Source organism: Dendropsophus ebraccatus, chromosome 11, assembly GCF_027789765.1.
Source record: "Dendropsophus ebraccatus isolate aDenEbr1 chromosome 11, aDenEbr1.pat, whole genome shotgun sequence".
In the NCBI taxonomy this organism is placed as follows: domain Eukaryota; kingdom Metazoa; phylum Chordata; class Amphibia; order Anura; family Hylidae; genus Dendropsophus; species Dendropsophus ebraccatus.
In genome coordinates, this window is record NC_091464.1 from 37,588,940 (window position 1) to 37,615,119 (window position 26,180).

Sequence of the window (26,180 nt, forward strand, 5' to 3'; positions counted from 1 at the left end):
CCATAAAGAGTTGTAAAACAAAACTTGTACTCTGTAATTACAGTACGTACAATACATCTGTATAAAAAACATCATAGATGTGAAGCTAATGCCATGTGTAGAACTCGACCAGTAGTTGAGCTAACCGTGACACCAATTCAGTGGTGTACGGCTAGGAATGTTAGTTGTCGTGACAAGGGCCGTATTACCAGCTGCTGCTGCCCCCGGCACTAAACCTGCAGACGCCCCATCTTCACTCACCAGTTAGCATCCTTCTCTAGTTTCTGAACACTATATTCATATCTGATCAGTCTTAGGCCGCGTTCCCACATTTCCTGTACGTCACCACATGCAGCCGAAACCAAACCCTCATGCGGTAACCAATAGGCGTATGGCCGATAATCCTGGTAACAGCACATGACTACTGGGGAAGAAATGGGAGCCTGGTTTCGGCCACATGTATTTCTCTACATGTAGAAACATTGTCTGAGTCGCATTTTTCATGGTTTGTAACATAAACATAAAACATAAATAAATTTCCACACTGAATCAATGATTAGAGCGGTCCGCATATTTTCTGAAGGAATTCTCACCACGGGATTGGTAGATTGGTAGGTAATAGCTCCAGGTGTCACATTTAACACCACCAGACCTGACCAATACCACCATAGCCCCCTCCCTCCTCAAAGACACACCAGAATCACTGGCAAGTCTGAATGGGAGGTGGGAGACTAAACAAATAAAAAACGGGTAGGCTAGGTATCAGTTGGGTAGGCTAGGTATCAGTTGGGTAGGCTAGGTACCAGTTGGGTAGGCCAGGTAACAGTTGGGTAGGCTAGGTATCAGTTGAGTAGACTATGTAATATTTGGGTAGGCTAGTTAATAGTTGGGTTGGCTAGGTAACAGTTGGGTGAACCAGGTAACAGTTGAGTAGTCTAGGTATCAGTTGGGTAGGCTAGGTATTAGTTGGTAAGGCTAGGTAACAGTTTGGTTGGCTAGATACCAGTTGGGTAGGCTAGGTACCAGTTGGGTAGGCTAGGTACCAGTTGGGTAGGCTAGGTACCAGTTGGGTAGGCTAGGTAACAGTTGGGTAGGCTAGCTATCAGTTGGGTAGGCCAGGTGACAGTTGGTTAGGCTAGGTATCAGTTGGGTAGGCTAGGTAACAGTTTGGTAGGCTAGGCTAGATACCAGTTGGGTAGTCTAAGTATCAGTTGGGTAGGCTAGGTATCAGTTGGGTAGGCTAGGTATCAGTTGGGTAGGCTAGGTAACAGTTTGGTAGGCTAGGTACCAGTTGGGTAGGCTAGGTAACAGTTGGGTAGGCTAGCTATCAGTTGGGTAGGCCAGGTGACAGTTGGTTAGGCTAGGTATCAGTTGGGTAGGCTAGGTATCAGTTGGGTAGGCTAGGTATCAGTTGGGTAGGCCAGGTGACAGTTGGTTAGGCTAGGTATCAGTTGGGTAGGCTAGGTATCAGTTTGGTAGGCTAGATACCAGTTGGGTAGGCTAGGTACCAGTTGGGTAGGCTAGGTAACAGTTGGGTAGGCTAGCTATCAGTTGGGTAGGCCAGGTGACAGTTGGTTAGGCTAGGTAACAGTTTGGTTGGCTAGATACCAGTTGGGTAGGCTAGGTACCAGTTGGGTAGGCTAGGTACCAGTTGGGTAGGCTAGGTAACAGTTGGGTAGGCTAGCTATCAGTTGGGTAGGCCAGGTGACAGTTGGTTAGGCTAGGTATCAGTTGGGTAGGCTAGGTATCAGTTGGGTAGGCTAGGTAACAGTTTGGTAGGCTAGATACCAGTTGGGTAGTCTAGGTATCAGTTGGGTAGGCTAGGTATCAGTTGGGTAGGCTAGGTACCAGTTGGGTAGGCTAGGTACCAGTTGGGTAGGCTAGCTATCAGTTGGGTAGGCCAGGTGACAGTTGGTTAGGCTAGGTATCAGTTGGGTAGGCTAGGTATCAGTTGGGTAGGCTAGGTAACAGTTGGGTAGGCTAGCTATCAGTTGGGTAGGCCAGGTGACAGTTGGTTAGGCTAGGTATCAGTTGGGTAGGCTAGGTATCAGTTGGGTAGGCTAGGTATCAGTTGGGTAGGCTAGGTATCAGTTGGGTAGGTTAGGTAAAGGTTGGGTAGGCTAGGTACCAGTTGGGTAGGCTAGGTTGAAAAAAAAAATGTAGAGCCTCTGCTTAAGACTGATATCTACAGCATTTGTGCTGCCCCTGGAATATATGTAGCATAGTAGAAATTGTTGGTGACCTCAGGGGAGACTTTTCTGACACATTAATAAACCATAGTACATTGCTCTCAACAATAACAATTTCTATTTTCATGCAGATTAAAGGAACTCTCCCTATAATTAAAAGCATGAAATAATCATCTTAGTCCCTTTCCTTCATGTGGGCAGAATGACATTGCTGCATTTTCTATACCAATTAATTAGTACAAGAAAATTGAAAATGTACACATTTCTTCTGGTGCACCATGTATGAGTCAGGGCAGAATTAGGTGTCCCACGCAGCTTCAACCACTTTCAACCACTTTTTTCTCTTGCCTTGTTGTCGTCTTTTCTATTGCTATTACAGCCCTGATTACAGTAACTACCGGCCCCTGATTAGTCCAATCTTATATTATTTCCTTTATTATTATCTGAGGGTAGATATATGTTTATCCCAGTCTGTAATTACTGTAGCATTGCCAACCACATCTGCTGGAAGTTTGTTCCAAGCATCTACTACACTTTCACTAATCTTGCTCCCAACAAGTCTAATGTTATGTCCCCTTGTTCTCATGTTCAGTTTCTTATTAAAAGCACTACCCTCTTAAAGGAGACATTTTTTATTAAAACATTTTACTGCAACTTCCCCTAAAAGGTACCTCTCATTTTGCAATGGCTAAAGGATCCGACAATAAACTTCTGTGGGTGGGCTGTCCACTTTTAACAAGGCCGAGGAACAGAGTTCCCGGAAGTGCCAAAGACTGCATTATAAAGAACTTACAATTCTATGTTGGTTGTTTTACAAAGTCTATGGTGCTTCCGGAAATGCCGTGTCAGAACAGACAGCTCACCTGCAGGATTTTATTGGCAGATCCATCTGCGATCGCAACATGAGAGGTACATTTTAATGGGGCTTGTTGTATCAGTCTGTCCAGCATAGTCCTAAATGGTTCTATATTGATCCCACTAAGGGCCCTTTTACACAGAAAGATTATCTGACAGATCATCTGCCAAAGATTTGAAGCCAAAGCCAGGAACAGACTATAAACAGAGATCAGGTCATACAGGAAAGCCTGAGATTTCTCCTCTTTTCAAATCCAGTCCTGGCCTTGGCTTCAAATCTTTGGCTGATAATCTGTCAGATAATCTTTCTGTGTAAATTGGCGCTAAACGTAACACCTGGGTAAAGAAAATGGTGTTAAAATGTATGTTGTAGCTATTTTAAAAACTTCTCAGAGTAGCAAGCCAAAAAAAACCACTATAAAGATTTTAGTCCCATGAAAATTGCTAGATTCTTTGAAGTTTGAAATGGTGAACAAAACAGAAAATTTTTAATTTAAATAAAACATCTTGTATCTTTTGTGTTATTTTCCCTTTTAGGCTATGTTCACACTACGTATATTTCCGGCCGTAGTGCGATCCGAGAATATACGCCCGTAGTTTTGAGGTTGATGCGTACGCTTGAAAGTATACGATATACGCCGGCACAGTGTACACTACGTATGAGCCTACGGCCGGATCGTATACGGGCCGTGAAAAATGAACAAGACCATTGTTTGCGGCCGGAACTGTTCCAACTCACGGCCGTGGATTTCAATGCGGCCCCGTACGGAATACTTTTTCAGCCAAATCGAACTTGATTTTTATATTAAAAAGGTTCTGTGTGGTTTACTGGGCTGGGCGAAGATTTCCAAGTAAATGACCTGCCTCAGACCGCTTCGAAACAAGCTAGGGAAGCATAACTGTACTACGGGCGTATGTTCGCGGTTCTCCTGCATGTTCGCAATCCGGCCTATTTTTCCCACGGCTGTACTTTCAGCCGCACATGTCCGGCCACGTATGAACTACTGCCGGACATATACGTAGTGTGAACATAGCCTTATACTGTAAGGGTTGTGGCCTTAATTCAATTGCAGGCCCATTGGGTCACAGAGTCCCCTGTTACCAGGGGCGTAGCTAGGATTCACGGGGGCCCATAGCAAAAAACTCTACAGCGCCCCATGAATCCTGTATGCTCACAGTTAAAGAGACAGGGGCCTGCGGACCCCCCTTAGTGCACGGGCCCCATAGCAGTGACGTGGTCTGCCTTTATGGTAGCTAAGCCAGTAACATATAAGAGCAACATTATTCCAATAAAAAAAAAAAAAAAAAATCCTAGAAGCATATAACAGAAATGTGAAAACGGTATAAGCTGAATGGAGTGCCACGAACTATTCCCATGCTTGGTGTATGAGACTGAAGGCCGGGGCAGTAATAGATTACTCATACTTGTTACATTAAGGCAAACGTTTTTTTTATAGTCACAGAAGCCACGGGTGTCAAAGTACGTCTTCAAAATGTGTAAGAAAGTTTTTTTTGGTCTAGGCAGCACCTTATTGGCAAGTCTGGAAGCCCATGATGGCATGATGTACACAGGTCAATGGTAATTCCTTTCTGAGCATTTTGACCAGCCAGCATCCATAACGTTAAAATGCCTCTAATGGAGTTACCATGCTGTCACTAAACCCCTTTCCTCTTTTTTCATATGCTGAAAAATGTGTTTGTCTCCTTTGGGTGGATATCGCCCTTACTGCCTGTGGTGTAATTTTTTTTATTTTTTTTAAATTTCTAATTCAATGCACCTATGTACTTATAGAATACAGTCATCTTACGGAATGACTACATCTTGGCATTCCTCAGGGATTTTATACTCTTCTCCGTCTCATGGTTGAAGACAGCTGCAAAAATAAAATTAGCAATCATATAGCTGTTCCCGGGCACCACTGTGTAATATGTTCTCCCATTCATTGCGGTAGACTTAATCTGGCAGTAGTGGAAAATCTGCAGCCTCTCATTGAGCTGTATGGTTTTCTGGGCTCGTGCTGACAGGGGACTATTTTAAGGTAAGTGTACAGTATATGATGTCTTTTGTGAATGGGGGGGGGGCTTATAATGCACAGCACATGTAAAGGAAATTCTAGTTTATTTACCTTATATTAGAATAAAGTATTTTGTGGTATAATGCAGGTTGACATTCAATTAAAGGTGTTATCCAGGATTAGGACACCGTTTCTGTCTTGAAAAAATAGCGCCATCCCTGTCCTTAGGTTGGATGTGGCTTTACAATTCAGCTCCATTCACTTCAGTGGAACTGAGCTGCAAAACCCACACACAAAGGACAAGAATGATGCCGTAAGTGGGCGTAGTTTGGTAATCCTAGCCAACCCCTTTAAGGGTGGGTTCACACATACCAGAAATGCAGCAGATTTCACATTGTGAGTTCGCAGCGAAATCCTCTGCAAATCCTGGTACTGTCAGTTTGTATGGGTTTACATACAGCACATTTTTCATTCCACTGCAAGTATGTAAACCCGCCGCGGCCTGTTGAATACTTTACTGGTCCACGCTCCGGCCTGCTTCTGTGATTCCGCTGCCAAAATTACTGTGTAGCCCTAGTCTAATGGTATACACAGTAGAGATCAGCGAACCTGCCGAGGTTCGGGTTCGTATGAACCTGAACTCTCGGCTTCTGTCTGCCCGCTTCGTGGAGAGGGTGGATACAGCCGGAGGACCACCTGGAAAACTGGGATACAGCCTATGGCTATGGCTGTATCCCAGTTTTCCAGGCAGTCCTCCGGCTGTATCCACCCTCTCCACGGAGCACAGACAGCGGCAGTCAGAGGCCGAGAGTTCAGGTTCATACGAACCCGAACCTCGGCAGGTTTGCTCATCTCTAATACACAACTGTATAGGGATATTGGCCTCATTTTATTATTTTAGTAGCATAACTACTATCCATGTGACTAATATAAATCATGGGCTTCAGCCTAAATTTGCTTTGGAGACCTCCAGTATTAATAGAAACAACATTATTGCTCGCCGTTGTTTAGTCAACATCCGTGATCTTTTAGCTGCACAGCTGAGGCTGCTCGGAATTGCTGCTGCTCATAGAATAAAGAATGATTCATAGTTTCAAGAAAGTTGGTTTCCATAGCGACTCCAGCCATAAATATATATTGGGCTGCCTAATGGGCTATCCCCTTCAAGTCACTCTCTGCTTTACAGTATTTGCTTCTGTTATATGCAGAAGAGAAAAGTAAATCCTGATTTCATTAAGGCTTATAAACATATTGTGGTTAGTCATTTTTTATTCTTTAGGGGAATACGTATATGCAGAGATGGCAGACTCCATACATTATTGTACATTTTCCTTTTAAGACAATTGTAATCCTACCCATATGTAGAAAGAGGGTAAAGTCATGCCAAGCTGGTGTTTTAGGTAGGTTGGTGCCACAGATTTTTGTTGGCTCTATTGTGGCACCTGGAGAAAACAATAAAGTCACTAATGTAAGTGTCAGTTATGGCATTGATATGTGGTGCCATATGGTAAAAACCCTTGTATCTTCAGCATCTAGAGATGCCACTGAGCAGGCCAGTACATGTATGTACATTATTGTATATGGAGAAGTTTCCAGTTCTATTTGATTACCTGTAAGTAACAACACTGGAGCAGAATAATCATCACATTGTTAAAGAAAAATGTGAAATGAAGTTTGTGTGGCTTGAGGTTTGTAATTCAGGGTGTGTGTGTGGGGGGGGGGGGGGGGAGGGGGTGTTGATTGTGTATCCTTAAGGAAACTATGCTACTGGGATATATGGACGTATAAAGATGAGCTGGATGATTATCTTTGTTCTACAGGCCATGCAATGGTCAAGTCAAGATAAAGTGTAGTCTGTTCTTAAGTGAGCGGAGAGCCACACAGAGGGAATAAAAGTTGAGGAGTTGACTAGGTGGACCACTAGCTACCTCAGGATGCCATTGTGAAGGTGATGTTACTTTGGAAAAACATTGTAATCCTTAACGTGGCTTCAGCCTTGTAACTGCTTTTGCAAGAAGGAAAGGAATGCTGGCAGCAGGCCTATGAGCACAGCACCTTGAACCTACATTGCAGCCACAATACAGACGCAGGAGAAAGACATTGTTATATAAACGATATGTGTAAACAACACGTAGTACCAGCTTGACTGCACAGGACAGGAAACTGCTGACTACTTATGGACCGACCTATCAGAATGGGATATGTATGTGTCTTGTGACTTGAAACCCTGCCTGTATTGAAAGTTTATATACTTCATGTGAACCTAAATAAGGCATGAGTTTGCACTCCTAACTCAGCTGAAAGAGCGGGTTATACCGTATTTTTGCCTGGTATCATGTCCTCTTCGCTAGCGCTCAGCTTACTTGACACCATGACTCTCTGGATCTGTGCCAGGGGCTCAAGTGGGTTGAGAGCTGAGGTGCCAGAGTGGTGATCCCAGGGTGCCGGAACTCACTGGGAATGGGATCCCACTGAGTTAAAGCACTTTGCAGGGTACTTCACGTTCACTCCTTTGAGCACACACCTCGAATTTTCTGGCTCCTGGCTGTGGAGAATTATGAGCAATTTTTATAGATCCAGCCAGATGTCTAGGATGTATTACACGGGGGGAAACACATAATTGTTTATTCATAATAATATTCATTTATTATTTATTGACTGCAGAGAGGTGGGGAGATAGTGCCGTGGCTCCAAAGTTCTTACTATATGTTCTAATTATTTATTATTTTTTGTCACTGTGTGTTAATTTTTCATGTGTTTTTTTCAAAAAGATTTTCAGGTTGCGGTCGCCCTTTTGGGTGTCCCCCTGGAGGTCTAGGGGAGGCATGTGTGGCCATCAGATTCTTGCTTCCCTGCAACCCTGGGTCTCCTTCGGGAGATAGCCAAACCATTGGTGGTTCTTCACTGGCGAACGCTTGTGGTTGCTGTGTGCAACATTAGTCCTCTCTCTGCTTTGACAGTGAGAGGATATTTGTCCTGATCCCTTGCAGGTGTCCTCTGGCCCGGAGGGTGAGGGAATGTGGTTGGTTGGGGCCCATTTCTTTTTAGAGTGGGCTTGCGATAGACTACATCCTTGTTGCACTTTTTTGTGTGGCACGTCTGCACCTTTTTGTGCACTTGGTTGAGAGCACGCTTCTCGGACTCTCATTAAAAAAAAATGGAAAAAATATAAAAACTAGCTCTCCTCTGGAAGGGTAATAACTTGCTCTCCACTGCCACCTACTGGAGCTCTGGCAATGGCTCATCTCCCAGAAAATAAAAGGGTCAGGCAGTTGAAATCCAACTTGAGGAGTCGGGAGGCACCCAAACACATTAGAGCGTGTGAAGACTGTATGGGAAAATTAAAGATTGATAAAGGTCCATATAGTTCAACCAATATCTAAAAGTGTAGATGCAAAAGAAGCAAAACTAGAAATCTGTGAAATAGTATAAAACTATCAGAATTTTAATAGAATATCAGGTTCTGTTACTGATCTCCAGTAGTCTACCACCAGTTACTTAAAATATTACATGTTTAAAATTAATATTAACATCCTGTGGCAAAGATTTCCATAATCTCTGTGCATAGAATAGTAAAAAAAAAAAAAAAAAAACCTCTTGTAAACCCTACGGAAATCCCATTTTAGTATTTAGTATTTATGAGTATGAATGTAGGAGAAATAGAAAAACCAGCGCTGAGTTCCCTGGTAACCTCCGGCAGCTGTATGTACAGTGTTATTTATAAATCCCCGTTTTTAGCTCAGTACATGTGACTGTGACAGCAAGCTGTTTTATCTTGTCATTGCGAGTTTTATAAATGATTGATTTTGTTCAGTCCTTTCCTGACTCATCTCATAGTCACTAAAATGTCCAGGCTTAATTGATGTTCGAGTCGGCTTTGTCAGGAAGGGAAGCAAGTGTGCGTAAAGCTTAACTTATGCACGCATGGCGGGCAGCTGCCTTCCGCCCCTTCAAAATCATTGCTAAGTGGCTCGTCTTTTATTTAGGGGACTATGCAGTATATGCAAACCATCATTGTGCTAAGGACCATGAATGAGACATTTATAGTTATCACAGGACAAAATGATAGAGTGTATAGTTCGTATAGTGAATGAATCACTAGGGGAAGAGGAACCTATAAGAGTGCACCTACCCACTATGGTACAAAAAGAAGCACTCTCACATGCGGCACTGAATTGAAGGTTGACCTGAACTTGCTGCATTAAACAGTGCCAAGTCTAGGTGAAGCCCGCTATTATCAGTGAATCCCAAGTGCTAGTGGCCATGGCTGCTGGCAATGTGCTGACGGACTTGCACTGTCTAGTGTCTAGGTCAACCTAGAATTCCGATTCCTAATCACTAGCTGTGTCTTCTAGGGCTGCATGAAAGAGCAGTACAATCCGTAAAGATGAGCGAAGGATCCCGAAATTCGTTTCGTGAGTTTCGCAAATTTTGGGTCAAATTGGTTAATATTCGTGAATAAAATCTGGTCAAGTCAAGGCTGCCATATGGATATGGATTTTGGAGAGAAAGCTGTTTTGTATGTGTTACCCAGAGCATAAAACCACTAAAGAAACTATGGTTATGCAGCACCTTGGCTCAGTGGTTAGCACTAGAGATGAACGAATTTACAGTAGGAACGAAGCAAAGCGCTTGGTTCCTACTGGCATTCTGCTCATCATTCTGCTGGGCTTTAAAGTATGCTCCGCTCAGTGCCATTTCTCCCCGGGTTCTGGGAAAAGATGTATCCCATCTTGGGAAACTTCTCAGGACTGGATCCTTTTTTCCCAGACCCTTGGGAGGAGCGGCATAGAGCCTAGCAGACTTCAAAGGCCGCAGCCCGATGAGCGGAATACAGATAGGAACGAAGCGCTTTGCCTCGTTCCTACTATCACTGAATTTGCTCATCCCTAGTTAGCACTGTAGCCTTGCAGCACTGGGGTCCTGGGTTCAAATCCCACCAAGGGCAACATTTGAAAAGTGTTTGTATGTTCTCTCCATTTTCACGTGGGTTTGCTCCCACACCCAAAAACATACAGATAGGTGAATTTAGAAAGCGATCCCTATTGGGGACAGGGACCAAAATTGGCAAACTACGTAAAGTGCTGTGGAATCAGTTGGTGCTTATTTGGTTACCCATTCATTTTCATTTGGATGTAGAGGAACCAGAGCTAGTATTACCCCTTCCGTGAGCAGACAGTTTTTGGGGCAAAAAGAAAGCTTGGTTTACTGCCTCCATCTGGAATTTAAAAAAAAAGTGCATTATATTAGCTCCTCCGTTCCCCTCGACACCGCAGCTCTCATATCTTATAGCCCATGCTCCTGTGTTGTTTTATCTTGTTTTGCTTACGTAATACATCAGCCAATCACAGAACTGATAGGGGGAGCAGGACAGTATAGGAAGCCTATAGAATGGCAGTGTAGCTGGTTCTGGAAAAAGGATCAAAGCACAACGAAATGCGGACACTCCTTGTATTTAGCTAAAATTCAGTTGCAAATGGAAATTGTTTATGTATTGTCCATTTTTCTTAGTACACGTGCTGTATAGAACACGGTGCAGATATTGTGTTAGGAAGAAGTGTCCTACATCTATGGAGGCTGCTGGAAACACTGTATTTTATACACTGAACATTAATGTAATATCTAGAAAATCAAACTGTGAAAGCATGAATAAAAGATCTTGCTTGTAAGTTACAGCCGCAGGAATCTCTTCCGAAACTAAAGGATTCATTCTAACTAGAGGTTTTACAGTACAAATGAAGCGAATCGCTTTGTTAGCTCGGCAATCTGCATATCAGCCAGTTGCCTTTGAAGTCAGTGCTGCTCCGCCCTGGTTGGCTGGAAAAGTTGGATCCAGTCCTGGCAGAAGACTCACAGGACTGGATCCAGCTTTTCCAGCCCTCCGAGATAGAGTGGCACAGACTTCAAAAACAGCTGGCTGATAAGCAGATTGCCGAGCTAACAAAGCGATTCGCTTTATTTGTACTGTAAATTTGCTCATCTATAATTCTAACCACCTACTTCAGTCATGAGGGGAAAAAAACAACATTGTGAATATGGGTGAATTTTTATCTAGTTTTTGGTGTAATCCAAATGGAAAAATGTAATTGCATTCATTCCAAGCTTACAGAAGAGGTTAGTGTTGGGCAGATAGACCGACCTGTTGTAAGCCATAGGCTGTATCCGTGTTTTCCAGGACTCCCTAGGGCTGCATCCAACCTCTGCAGCCACAGGGAGTCAAATGCCGAGCATTCTCTTTCGGAGAACATTGCCAAATAATTCAGGTTCTTTGCTCAACACTAACCACTTCGGTAAGCTTGGAATGGCTGCAATTTATTTAGCCATTTGGATTCAGTTCAGTTCAGTTTGGCCTCCCCACACAACACTAACCAATACATTTATGATTTGTTATTTTAAGTCATCCAAAAGCAAGTAACCTAATTCTAAATACAGAATATTTCAGGAGATTTTAGTAATCAGCAAAGAGTATTTGGGGTGCGCTTTGAAGTCATGTTGCAGGCCATGAAATTCTATGGATAAGCTAGATAAATCAAAGTGTTTCCTTTGCTGATAACACTAGTGACAAGTGGCAACTTCTGGTCTCAAATTACATTTTCACCTACCCTATTGGAGAATTCTTATTATGTTCAGGGTTTTTATCTCTTGGCTAGAGTGGGGAATCATTAGAAATAGCATCTCCCATTCTGGAGGACCTGTCTTGTCTTCACAGTCCATTCATTTGAATTAGTTCTGTGTGATATTTGATTTCCCCAGTGGTGGCGCTGCAGGAAAATTGAAAACTTACTGCCACGTTCCCCACAGATAACAATTGAACTCTAGGGTCCCCAGCAGGAGAAAGTCTTGTCATCTTCATAACAAACAGGTAAACAATAGGGACAAACCCCTTCAGGGGCACAATCAGGGTTTATTGTTCGGCATTGAAAGTAAATGTAAAGTTCTGTGGTCAAAGGGATGCTTGTAGTCTATGAGTATAAAAAAATAACAAAGTACATACTTAATTGTTCACTTAGCATTAAGCATCAAGGATATTGTGGGAATTGCATAGTTCTTGGGAGGTTTATATAAGCCTAAGGACATATCCCATGTTGGTGAAGCATCCATACTAGCAATACACCCCTTTCTACTTCTTTGCCTTAAAGAGGTAGTGCGGCGCTAAACAATTATTCACAAAATAACACACATTACAAAGTTATACAACTTTGTAATGTATGTTATGTATGTGAATGGCCCCCTTCCCCGTGTTTCCCCCCCACGTGTACCCAGAAGTGTGGTGCATTATACTCACCGCATCTCGTGTCGACCCCCGGCCGCCCTCTTGGGCGGCAGAGGGGGGCCGGCATGAGGGACGGATGGAGTGGTTCGGCCGGACTCCCGAAAACGTCATTGTCCCAAGATGGCGGACTGAGGTTCACACAGATGCGGTGAGTATAATGCTGTGGATATACCGTAAATGTTGGAGATGAGAACATTCCTATGCTTAATTATCACATTTAAAAAGCCCTGACTTACTGCAAAACACTTGTTAATTTTAGCCATGTAGTTAGAGGGAACAGATGACTGGGGTTATGCATTCTGATGATCAGTCAGACCCTCACCTTCCATTATCTTGAAAATGGTTAAAAAAAGAATTACATTTAGAAGGTCATAAAACAGGTGTGGGTTGTAAAACCTCCAAAAAGTGAGATATGTATATATTACTGTATACTACCAGATCCATAAATCCTAGATTACAATGGATAGATCTGAATTTCTACACAATTATAAAGAAGTGATTTGGATTTATTTGCATCCTTATGTTTTTGTACCATGATTAAGATGACATTCTTATTTTTTCTTTAGGAAACAAAGGAAATTGTGGCAATTAAAAAGTTTAAAGACAGCGAAGGTAGGTACCATCTTGGATCTCTCTTACATTGCCTTTTCAGTACTAATCCTAACTTACTGTATTATCTTATGATCCACACCTTCCAAATGTCTATATTATTCAGTTCCACTAATAAAAGCTCCTATAATGTACTAGTACGTCTATAATTTAAGAAATTAGAAAATGAGATACATTTTATTTATTAAAGGGGTACATCGGAGATTTTTTTCTTTCCACTCTGACACAGTGCTCTATGCTGCCACCTCTGTCCAGAGCAGGAGAGGTTTTCTATAGGGATTTGCTAATGCTCTGGACAGTTCCTGTCTTGGACAGAGGTGGCAGCAGACAGCACCATGTCAAACTGGAAAGAAAACTCCCACTCCCTGTAGGACATACAGCATCTGATAAGTACATGAAGACTTGAGATTTTTAAATAGAAGTAAATTACAAATCTATATAACTTTCTGACACCCATTCATTTTTTTTTTAATTGTTCACCGAAGTACCCCTTTAAATTACTTTTGCTAGGCTCACAACTATAGCAACACGAAAAATGATGGCAGTGCTGAAACACAGTGGCTCCTAAGGAACCCTATTCATTATTCTTGGTTAAGTTAGGTTTCTATGATGTTACTGTCAGTAAAAAGTTTTTGTTTTTTTTTTAACATTTCTTTTGATGCCACCTGCATTGGGACACAGATGTGAACTAGCCTTAGCTGGAGTATATTTAGCCATTCAAATTGTGTAAAATCTGTCCTTGTTAATTCTATCCTCATTATACAATTGGCTTACTGTTTTTATTCCTGGTCCTCTGAATGGAGTCACCTGACGTATATGTACCTTATACCTAACATGATATGTATCTTATTTGTATATAAATCTGGAATATTCCTGTGGCTGCCTCAAGCTGAGCCTTGTGTTGTATGTGTAATTTCCGCCATCCCACAAGGTCTTTATTTCATGTGTAATTGCAGTAAATTACATATGTGGAGGCACCAAACAATGACCATTAATTGCATTGTATGTGAGAGTGAAATTCAAGCAGCTGCTTGTGGAGGTGTTTGCACTCGGCAGTGTGGTGAAGACTGGACAATGCGAGCCACGTCAAAGCAAGCGCAGCGGTGCCATTATCTTATTAACTAGAATATTCTCTCAGCAAATACACTTTTTACATATTATATACTTCCTGTTTTTCACATTTTGCAAAATGTAACAGGAATAAAATACTAAAAATAGATTCCCTAAAAAGGGGTACTCCGGCTGGGTTTCTGCGTACGGCGCCAATCTAGTACCGAGCACCGGCCGGCATGAAGCACCAGGGGCTGGCCCGCTTGCCCCCAGTGTGACGAAACTCCCTCCCCTCTGTGACGTGGCTCCATTAGAATCAATGAAGCTGCATCACAGAGGGGAGATTGTCACACTGGGGGCCAACAGGCCCACATCAACAGGATGCACATCCCGCTGTGAGTTTGTCCGCAGCCCACCCCATTAACCCCCCGCTGGCTGGAGCGTATACTTCACCTGCTCCCCGCTCCGGCAGCGTACTGATTGGCCGAGCGGGACATGCCAGGAATCCCGAAGCAAGCCGGAGCGGGTCTCAGGTGATGTATAGGCTCTAGCCGGTGGGGGGTTAACAGGGCGGGCTGCGGACAAACTCACAACGGGATGTGCATCCTGCTGCGAGTTTGTCTGCCCATATGTGTACAGGGTAGGGATCCGCAGCGGGTTTCGCTGCGGATCCGCCCAGTGAGTTTGTACCCTAAAAATGGATGCAAAGGAACCAAAAATGGGTACAGTTCTGTTAATCCATATAAATCCGTTTTTCAATTCACTTAAAATAAAAAAAGGGATCAAAATAGACCCTTTTCTAAAAACAATTTTATTGTCCACAAAAATGTTGTGTACATTAAAAGTAAGCATTTAAAATCGGACCTGTTAAATGGTCTGCAAAAAGGCAGTGTGAACCAAGCCTTATCCATCACCATTAGTTTTTTCCACTGAGCTTGGGCAGAAGAGGACAGAAGCACAGGAGGAAAGTAAACTGATGGAAATGGTCCGTTTTTTAAGGGAGCAATCACATGTACATAATCCGCAGCAGATTTAATGGGGCAGATTGGATGTTGTGTTCAGTCATTTAGTTACATTAATAGCTGCAGCATCAAATCTGCTGCGGATCCTGTAAGTGTGAACGCACTCCTAAAGCCAAAATGTGTACGGACCATTAAAAAAAGTGATAATTTTGCAATCAGTTTGCTCATCTGTTTGTGCTTATCCATTCATTTAATATGTATGTTCATTCATGAACGGAGATCAACGCAGGTCGGAGATTCAGCATGTGATCAGCTGCACACACTATCTTTAGTATATGCCACATGCCACAGACAGTGACAACAAATACAGGTAATCATAGTATTATACTTTTTATATTGGTGTTACATTATTTTTCAATAGTTCACAGCTGTTTTCTACAATCAGGCTGATATTAAATCTGAAATAAAAACGTCCAGGCTTTGTGCTGCATTGTTCATATCACCTTGTGCAACCAAGTAATTTAGTCCAAACTGATTACAAGCAGTGAAGCAATGGCAGCCCATACGGTTATAAGTGAGATGGTGCCCAAGGTCCATCCAAACAGATTACCATTCCCAGCACATAGCAACCGGTTAGTATCTCTACGCCCAGCAGCCTGACGTCCAAATCCGGGAATTTATCTGGGAATAGTAAAGCCATTCCTGTGTACAGCTTGTGTGTAATATGGCTGCTCAGCAGAATTCTAAGAACACAGCCATTACACATGGGGACTTTAAAGGGGTATTCTGCTCAAACATACCTTTTGATATGTTGCTGCCCATGGTGAGCCAATTCCTTCCATACATTATCTCCCAACATTACCAATAAGCTACAATGTTGCAGATAAAGCCTGCCAGGGACTCGTTTACATCAGCTGTTTTAGAAGGAGAGGGGGAAACAGAGAGAAAAGCTCACACAGTTTTTTTTGCATTTTCAGCAGAAGTCAGCAGCTCAAAACTGAAGGAAGGAGACTGAATAGAAAGTAACAATAACATGAATTGTTAGTCTCACCATGGGCAGCAATATATCAAAAGTTATGTTTGAGTGGAATACCCCTTTAAGTTTTTAGTTTTTTCCTTCAGTACATTTTTCAAAGGTTTGACATAAACAAATACACCTTAGTTATAAAATTAATAAATTGAATTGTAACCCCGTACTGTGGGTACTACCATTAAGGGGACTTTGACTATCACTTTATGTATGGCCATGGCTGGTACTGTTACGGCATTGGGGTTGGTATGCAGACATTTGTAAAATGTTGCGCTGTCTGCATGTGCTGTGAACATATTTGCACAGGGTCCGCAGATAAAACAATAGGTCTGGGCTAAAGCTCGTCCCCAGTAGACATCTGATTGTTTAGCATTTTTCTCTCCTGACACAAGACAAAGCATTGTTGTGTTTGTTATTCATCTACTTCTGCATATCAGTAACTGTTGATAGGTGGAATCTTTACCCAAGTGCATGTTAACTGAATTATTAATAGATAGGCCTAGCCAGGCATGAAGATTTTCTGCAAGTCTATATGCTATGGTTAGATTCTGCAAGTTGCTCAGACAACCCTGCTAAATCATTCCAGACCTGGCAGAACACAGCTCCTCTATAACTCTTACTGATGACATTTCACCTGGGGCCTACTGTGACATGTATATCTATTTTAAAAGTATCAGCATGTGATACTAATGGAAGGTTGGCTGGCTGGGAATTGAGATGGTTCTGTATATTTTACAATGTATTTAGCTGTAGATTACTGCCACAATATTGAATAGCTTGGATATTGACTGAAATGTGTTAAAAGGGTATTTACACGTGAAGAAGGGGTATTCCCCTCAGGTAAAATACATGTTAAATCATCCCCTCTCCTTATCTTTTCAGTCTCCTTCCCCCAGTTCTGAGCCTACTGCTTTCTGCTGAAGACACAGAAAACTGAGTGTGAGCTGTTGTCTTCATCCTCACTCTGATTTCCCCCCTCTCTTCCGAGATGGCTCATGTGAACAGCGTCCCTGGCCGGCTGTTACTGCACTCTGTAATGTCAGGAGCATCTTGGCCTCCTGGTATCACAGAGTGCAGAAAGAGCACTCTGTAGCCATTCACTGACTGTAGTGAGAGATGATTGGAGGAACATGTATTAAAGAGGGAGGGCCAGGGATCCTTTTTTAATATAAGGGCTGTGCAACTCTTTAAACTTCTGCCTTACACCATTACCCATTACTAAAAAATATATTAAAAATATCCTACTGTTACACTGGTATAAATAATATAAGTATTCTTTATAGGCAGCCTATTCACGAGATAGTTGTGGAGCACTACAATCGTACAGCTCCCTTCCCCTTCCTATTACTTCTCTTAACCTTCCTATTATAGTATGTTATTATAGTATTATAGTTATGTTATAGGGCCATGTTCACAAGCAGTAAAATAACAGCCGCCGTTTGAATTTAAAATAAGGGCTGTTGTTTTTATTCTTCAATGATTTCCATCCAATTCCATGGACACTATGGACGTTGGTTCACATACCGTATAAAATAATGGCCGCTGTTTGCAGTTTGGACGTTATTTTTAATTGTTCACACGTTTTTCCATTGCCCTTTTACCATCCTTCGTATTAAAATCACTGAACTGTTTAAATAAAAACTCACCCAAAAAGGCCATCTTTTCTGTATCAAACGGATCAGTTTTTTTTAACGGACACAAAAATTAGGTTGACTATGTATTTGTGTATGTTAAAAAAACTGATCCATTTTGATTAGTTTTTTCATAAGGAAGTCAATGGAAAAACGTATCAAAACGCATGCACACAAATGCATCAGTTTTGTTTGTTTTTTTCATTGAAAAAACACAGTGTGAACCCAGCCTAACAACTGTAGAAAATTCCCATAATTCCCATATGTTTAAGTTAAAAACAAAAACATGTCCATCAGTGTGGGATTGTCAAAATTCTGTATAGTTCATGTAGAGACTTTGAGCTACAACAGTTATTTATTAGGGACCTATTACACTGGGCGATTATTGTGCAAAAAATTGTTAAATTGTTCAAATTTAAACGATAATCGTTCTGTGTAATTGCAGGCAATGATCAAAAAATTGTTCGTATGTCGTTGATCGTTGATTTAGATCTGAACCTAAAATTTTCCCTAATCGTTCGCTCAAGTTCAGCATTTGTTCACTAATCGTTCAGTGTAATTGCTCATTGTTCATTGTTTTGCTGGGTTAACGATCATAGTAACAATCGTAATAACGATTGTAACTACTGATTATCGGTCTGTGTAATATGGTGAACGATTTCAGGTTAACGATAAACAATCTTGTTTGCCATCGTTTATCGTTAGTTGTTAATCGTGAAAAATCGCTCTGTGTAATAGGACTCTTAGAATAGTTGCCAACGCGTTTCAAACAAACATACAGTATGTAGTTTTGCTTAGAAGGGAAAGTATGGCTGACATTTTATTAGGAAAGTTCCATTCTTTTGCTTACGTGCAGGAAAATACAAAGTTTGAGTATAAGTTTGGAAGATTAGTGCTTAGCAGCTCGGGTTATTTATTACTTTTACCATGGAAAGAAATGTCTGTTCTGGGAAGCAATTCCATTCTTTCTGTGTGACAGCTTGACAACTGTGTAACCAGAATGGACCTGACAAAGTGTTCCAAATTCTGAATGTATTATATGACATTTTAGAACTTGTGAAGGGAACCTTTATTTGTCAGCCTGGAAGCCAATTTTTAGACTTTCTCCGACTTATTAATAGGCATTCTATGATATTTTCTTTGCCGTTTGTAAGAAAACTGTAAATGAGATATTTATTGGTATAGGTTATGCCACACTTGGATTTGACAGTTGTGTACTCCTCTAATATTCACAAGAGTAAGGACATAGGCTTTGAGGGACTTCATCACTTTTTTTGCCTCCTTTCCCCTTCTTCATAGGTTCCTCATCAGTAAAAATGATATTTTGCCCCTTTAGGGTATGTGCACACTGAGTAAATAGGACGGAAAGTCTGTCGCGTAATCTGACCCTCGCACCCGCTCGCGGACAGCAGCGGGCGCGCGCGTCTCCACCCGTGCCGTAGACTCCATTCTATGCACAGGTGGATTCCTTCCTCCGCCCAAAGAATGATAGAGTTCATTCTTTGGGCGGAGGAAGGAATCAGCCCGTGCATAGAATGACGCTGTCTGCGAGCGTGTGCGAACATCGGATTACACGACGGACTTTCCATCCTATTTACTTAGTGTGCACATACCCTTATCTTATAAATATTTTTATATTTTCAGCAAATGTGTTACCATAGCAACTTAAAATGCATGGCATTATTTTTAGGAGGTCTGTCCAAAAGTATCCAGACATTATTAATATAATTAGAATGGTTTGCGCAAAACCTGTGTAACCTGGCAGAAAGTGGACTGGAATCTGCATGTGTGAAAAATAATGACTGTATTTGTAAGCACTAGTGATGACTGTATTAGTAAGCACTAGTGATGACTGTATTAGTAAGCACTAGGGATGACTGTATTAGTAAGCACTAGGGATGACTGTATTAGTAAGCACTAGGGATGACTGTATTAGTAAGCACTAGTGATGACTGTATTAGTAAGCACTAGTGATGACTGTATTAGTAAGCACTAGTGATGACTGTATTAGTAAGCACTAGTGATGACTGTATTAGTAAGCACTAGTGATGACTGTATTAGTAAGCACTAGTGATGACTGTATTAGTAAGCACTAGTGATGACTGTATTAGTAAGCACTAGTGATGACTGTATTAGTAAGCACTAGTGATGACTGTATTAGTAAGCACTAGTGATGACTGTATTAGTAAGCACTAGTGATGACTGTATTAGTAAGCACTAGTGATGACTGTATTAGTAAGCACTAGGGATGACTGTATTAGTAAGCACTAGTGATGACTGTATTAGTAAGCACTAGGGATGACTGTATTAGTAAGCACTAGGGATGACTGTATTAGTAAGCACTAGGGATGACTGTATTAGTAAGCACTAGTGATGACTGTATTAGTAAGCACTAGTGATGACTGTATTAGTAAGCACTAGTGATGACTGTATTAGTAAGCACTAGTGATGACTGTATTAGTAAGCACTAGTGATGACTGTATTAGTAAGCACTAGTGATGACTGTATTAGTAAGCACTAGTGATGACTGTATTAGTAAGCACTAGTGATGACTGTATTAGTAAGCACTAGTGATGACTGTATTAGTAAGCACTAGTGATGACTGTATTAGTAAGCACTAGTGATGACTGTATTAGTAAGCACTAGTGATGACTGTATTAGTAAGCACTAGGGATGACTGTATTAGTAAGCACTAGTGATGACTGTATTAGTAAGCACTAGGGATGACTGTATTAGTAAGCACTAGGGATGACTGTATTAGTAAGCACTAGTGATGACTGTATTAGTAAGCACTAGGGATGACTGTATTAGTAAGCACTAGGGATGACTGTATTAGTAAGCACTAGTGATGACTGTATTAGTAAGCACTAGTGATGACTGTATTAGTAAGCACTAGTGATGACTGTATTTGTAAGCACTAGTGATGACTGTATTAGTAAGCACTAGTGATGACTGTATTAGTAAGCACTAGTGATAGCCTGTATTAGTAAGCACTAGGGATGACTGTATTAGTAAGCACTAGGGATGACTGTATTAGTAAGCACTAGTGATGACTGTATTAGTAAGCACTAGTGATGACTGTATTAGTAAGCACTAGTGATGACTGTATTAGTAAGCACTAGTGATGACTGTATTAGTAAGCACTAGGGATGACTGTATTAGTAAGCACTAGGGATGACTGTATTAGTAAGCACTAGTGATGACTGTATTAGTAAGCACTAGGGATGACTGTATTAGTAAGCACTAGTGATGACTGTATTAGTAAGCACTAGTGATGACTTTATTAGTAAGCACTAGTGATGACTGTATTAGTAAGCACTAGTGATGACTGTATTAGTAAGCACTAGTGATGACTGTATTAGTAAGCACTAGTGATGACTGTACTAGTAAGCACTAGTGATGACTGTACTAGTAAGCATGGGTGCTAGACACTGCTGAATGAGCATGTGTACTGTGTGGCCGTCATATTCCAAATGACTGAACAAGAAACAAGAAAATGACCAACTGTTTTAATCAAGTTAAAAAAAAAAAAAGTAAGATTTTCAGTAAATAGTTTTCTAGTATTCCATTTCACTATCTATGTTCTAAAATGATCCTGAAATCTGTCAGTTTTCATTCTGGCCACTTAGCCTATTAGCAAGCAGACACTTCCTGTTCTGCAAATAAACTTTCAGCCATTCATTCTCATCACATGTGATACTATTATGAAAGATGACACCAGTATACAGATAAGACAGGATCAAGACAGTAATATAAATAGAATATAAAAATAGAAACCTTATCAGTAAATATAATATAATATAAAAAAGAGACTTATCAGTAAAAAAAAAAAGTCTGGGTGACACTCCCACGGTAAACGGTTAAAGAGTTACAGATAAGATATCTCATCACATCCCTAGTCAAGAAACCTAAAAAAAACCTCCAACATTGTTCGAAAAAAAATTTTACAACCCAGAACTAAAAAAGAAAGGAATATCTGTAGCCTATAAGATATTTATACAAAACTATCCTAAACCCATTTTTACAGAAAGTCTAAATGTCCTGTGGATAGAGGACAAGTAAAAACAACTCAGACAACCCCTTTAAGCTGTGTACAGGTCCCATTAATGTGTGGAGTTGGTCCAGAAGTAAAGACACTCTTTGGTTGTGTTCTCTACTAACTCTTAATAGAGTTTTTAAATTGAGCGTTTCAAAATAGAAATGTCCAGTGTTTCTCGTAACGCTAAGAAATACAACCTACTCTCAAACAAAGACTGAGCAGTGAGGTAGCGACTTCCTATCGATAGCACATTTGTATACCTTAAAGTGACACTGTCACCTTCTTTTTGCATTCTGACTTCTCTACACAGGTGTAATGGGTAAATGTAGCAATTTTCAGACCTTATTTTATATCATACGTCAAGGCGCTTGTTCAAGTAAAAAGTTATCTTTTATCATCTGCAGATTGTTCTAAATGGGAGGGGCTAAGTGGCGCTGTTGCCGTGAAGCTCCGCCAACTAACCAAAATCTGCTGATAATAAAAGATGACTTTTTACTTAAAGGGGTAGTCCACCAAAAAAAAATTTCTTTCAAATCAACTGGTGCCATAAAGTGCCAGAGATTTGTAATTCACTTCTATTAAAAAATCTCAAGTCTTCCAGTACTTATCAGCTGCTGTGTGTCCAGCAGGAAGTGGTGTTTTCTTTCCTGTCTGACACAGTGCTCTCTGCTGCCTCCTCTGTCCATGTCAGGAACTGTCCAAAACAGGAGCAAATCCTCATAGAAAACCTCTCCTGCTGTCCAGACTGGAAATAATACAACTTCCTGTTGGGCATACAGCAGCTGATAAGTACTGGAAGGCTTGAGATTTTTTAATAGAAGTAAATTACAAATCTCTGGCACTTCATGGCAGCAGTTGATTTGAAAGAAAAAATTTTTGGTGCACTACCCCTTTAAAGCACCATGACATATGATATAAAATATGGTATGAAAACTGCTAAATTTACCCTTTACACCTTTACAAAAAGGGGTGACAGTGTCACTTTAAGGCTATGATTACTCATAGTAGTTCTGTCATTTTTTGATCAGTATTTTTTCAACCAAAACCCGGAGTGGGTTAAAAACAATATAAACTGTTCAAATTGATCCATGCTAATTATGCCGTGTCCGTTCCTCCTGATTTTGGTTAAAGAAATGCTGACCAAAACACTGACAGAAATACTATGTGTGAACATAGACTGTCTACAATTTTGTATCAACATCTGTGGGAAAAGTCAAACATTACTACCTGTTACTAATACTAGTGCATGCAGTTTTTCATATAGACAAAAACAGTATTTGCATATATTAGGGAAGGGCCAATAATCCTAAAATGGAATGTTCTAAAAATAGAATTAGGCAGGTTTCATACATTTGTTTAAATTTCAGCCACTTGGTAGATTCTGTTACTGTCAGCACATTCAGGAGGAGGATTGTTAGCATCGCTTTTTAACAAGACTCAACAATTTTTCAACGTTTTGCACATAGTAACAGGTGCAGATTTGCATCTTTCCCCCTCAAGTTTTCTTTATTCATATCCACTCAGTCGCTGTAATGGCAAATGATGCAATGCTCAGATTTTCTAATGTAAGGTTCACTTCATTTAACTAATGAATTGAACTTAAGAGTTCAGGAGGTATCATTCATGGGCCATTTAATGTATGTATTTTTTAGGCTATTACCATATGTCGAGTCTAAAATGTCACATTTAACAGTTACACTATGTGTTCCAGATGCCTTTCGTAATTGCAGTTAGAATTCTAGTATTGCTTACGTATGGTAATTACTGCTGCAGTCCTCTGCCTGGTTCAGACCTAGTTTATGCATATAGTGTTAGTGGTACACTGAAGATTGACACTGTAGGCAAAGCAATAGGAGTCTGGTGACTGGAAGGCTGTACTTTTTGCATAAGGATATGTTCACACTACGTACGATGGCAACAACGGCCGTACTTTTGGCGCGGCGGAACAATGCCTTACTTTCAATGGGATCCCGGCCGGAGCGTATACACATCGTATACGCTCCATCCGGGATCCCGTGCGGCCCCGCAAATAACTGACATGTCAGTTTTCTGCAGCCGCAATTCAGTGAATTCCGACAGCAGAAAGCCCTGTCAGTTCACACAGTAAAGTGAGCGGCTTCGGCCGCTTGCTTCACTGTGTGCTATGGGAAGCTCTGATGCGGGCGCACGCTGATGCGCCCGCATCAAGGCTCTGCGGCCGGAAAGATCATCCGGCCGGTACTTAAGTCCCGGTCGAGATGATCCGGCCGGGGTCACGGAACGGCCGGTCTCATACGACATTTGAACATAGCCCAACAGTGTAGATTTATATAAAATTCAAGGTGTTAGAAAACTTGAGTAAAAATTTTTATATTTACCATTTGGGGGGGTATTATGTATCCCATTACCCCTACAGTAGAAGTGAGTAAAAATATTATCTAAAAACATACCATTTATTAATATCCTACTGCTTATATAGCACCAACATATTCTAAATCACCAAACATGGTTTATGACGACTTTACCTTAGGGCCGTCTTACATTGCCTGATATAAAGGAAGAAGCGTGACCGACCTCTCAGCTCATTCCCCGCTCGCTGTTTGTGCTATTACATACACAGACAGTGGTTGGGGGGCGAGAGGTGTGCAGGGCTGCGAAAAAGGCTGCCTGCATGATCCTTAGATCCTTTGGGTGGCCCATTGAAGAGAGCGGTGGTCATTATTGTTTTAATATAACAAGTTGTACAGGTTGGCTTTAATATAACATGTTGTAAGGTAACAAATCAGCCGACATTGTGCATGTCAGCTGATCGTTGCTCTTTTAACTTGACCTTTTACACCAAATGATTATCGTGCAGAACGGCCGGTAATTGGCCAATTGTTTGGTGTAATAGGGCCCTAAGTCTAATGGAGTAAGCCAGAGACACACTAGAGACATACAATGGCCATGGAGGTGTTTTGCTCAAGTATTGTTAGAAGAAAGTTTGAAGTTGAAGTTTGACAATGTACAATTAAGACATTTTTCCTGAATTCTCTGAATGGGAGGAGAGCACAGACTTCAAGCAGGATAACATTTTTCCGAGAGTAGTATTGTTACGACACCACTAATTTTGTCCTTTTTTCCCTTTTGTGATTTGTTAGAAAATGAAGAAGTCAAGGAGACGACGCTGCGAGAGCTTAAAATGCTTCGCACTTTGAAGCAAGAAAATATAGTTGAGCTGAAAGAAGCATTTAGAAGAAGAGGAAAATTATACCTAGTCTTTGAATATGTTGAAAAGGTAAGTGGATAGAAATGTCATCCAGAAATCCGGTTCAAGCACCTGTTCCTAGTATCTGGCCGCCTGTGAACAAATGCCACTGGCAAATGCAAAGCACTCATTGCCATTGCTCTTAATGTCTTTGCAGTTTATACATTGTCTTTCTGTAGAATAACACTCTTTGTACCGTGCTAACTAATGATCATACCAAAGGTCAGCATTCAGGGTCCAAAGTCTAATAGGATATTACAGACCCCCACTTCACATAATTATAGGGAGATTACTACCGGGTGAACAGATTTCTCTCCGTCCCATGGTTTCCACGATAAGGATGGCAGATGGTAAAATGCCACTATTCTGCGCAACTGTGAATAAGACTGAAGTCATTATGACATCTCTAGAGTGGGAGAAAGGGGGCTGTAGGTTAGTAATGTGTCTGTCAAGATGTTAAGTAGGCTGGGGCCACATGGCACAGTTACCGTTGGATCTATACAAACCCTTCACTGCCAGTTCTCTTACTAATACAGCTAGGCACTGTAATACATAGTAGAAGTGTATCACAGTTAGGCTAGGTTCACACTGCGTTTTTGCAATCCGTTTTTGCAATCCGTTTTTTGCATAAAAAGGGATGCATTTGTGTGCATCCGTTTTGATCTGGTTTTCCATTGACTTTCATTGTAAAAAAAAAAAATGGATCAAAACTGATGCCTGTTTTTTTAACGGACACAAAGTAGTGTCAGCCACGTTTTTGTGTCCGTCAAAAAAAAGGATGAAAAAAAAACGGATTGCAAAAACGCAGTGTGAAGCTAGCCTTAGCTGGTGCTGGCATGGACCGCATATGCAAAGGAAGGTTAAAACCTTCTGATCAGCTGTTAGAAAAAGGAAAATGCCATACTCTATACTTGTGCTATTATATGTTGTATTTTGTTTTAGGGTTTGTTTTTTAAGGGCACAAACCCACTTGCCGGATCTGCAGCGAGTCTCCTTGTTGCGTTTTTGCAGCGAGACTCGCTGCAGATCCCGGCCCTATACTTTCATTAGCAGAGAAACTCGCAGCAGGGATGTACATCCCTGCTGCGATTTTGTCTGCAGCCCTCCCCATTAACCACCTAGCCGCCGGACATTATACATTACCGGGTCCCCGTTCCTGCTTGCTTCGGGGCTCCCAGTGTCTTCACGGCCCGCCCGGCCAATCAGTGCGCTGCGGCAGGGCAGCGCACTGATTGGCCGGGCAGAATGTGCCGGGAGCCACCGAAGCAAGCAGGAGCGGGGACCTGGTAATGTATATCCTGCCCGCCCCCCGCACCTTCCGG

At 41.4% G+C, this 26,180-nt stretch overlaps 1 protein-coding gene across 7 annotated transcripts in view; it reads left to right on the forward strand.

Annotated features, from left to right (window-relative positions):
• CDKL5 (cyclin dependent kinase like 5) overlaps positions 1–26,180 on the forward strand; it is a 246,417-nt gene that overhangs the window by 160,653 nt on the left and 59,584 nt on the right. For all 7 annotated transcript variants that reach the window (XM_069945342.1, XM_069945346.1, XM_069945347.1 and 4 more), the window contains exons 5-6: positions 12,878–12,923; positions 24,752–24,888. In XM_069945342.1, the coding sequence (XP_069801443.1) occupies positions 12,878–12,923; positions 24,752–24,888 (183 nt within the window). The remainder of the gene's footprint in view (positions 1–12,877; positions 12,924–24,751; positions 24,889–26,180) is intronic.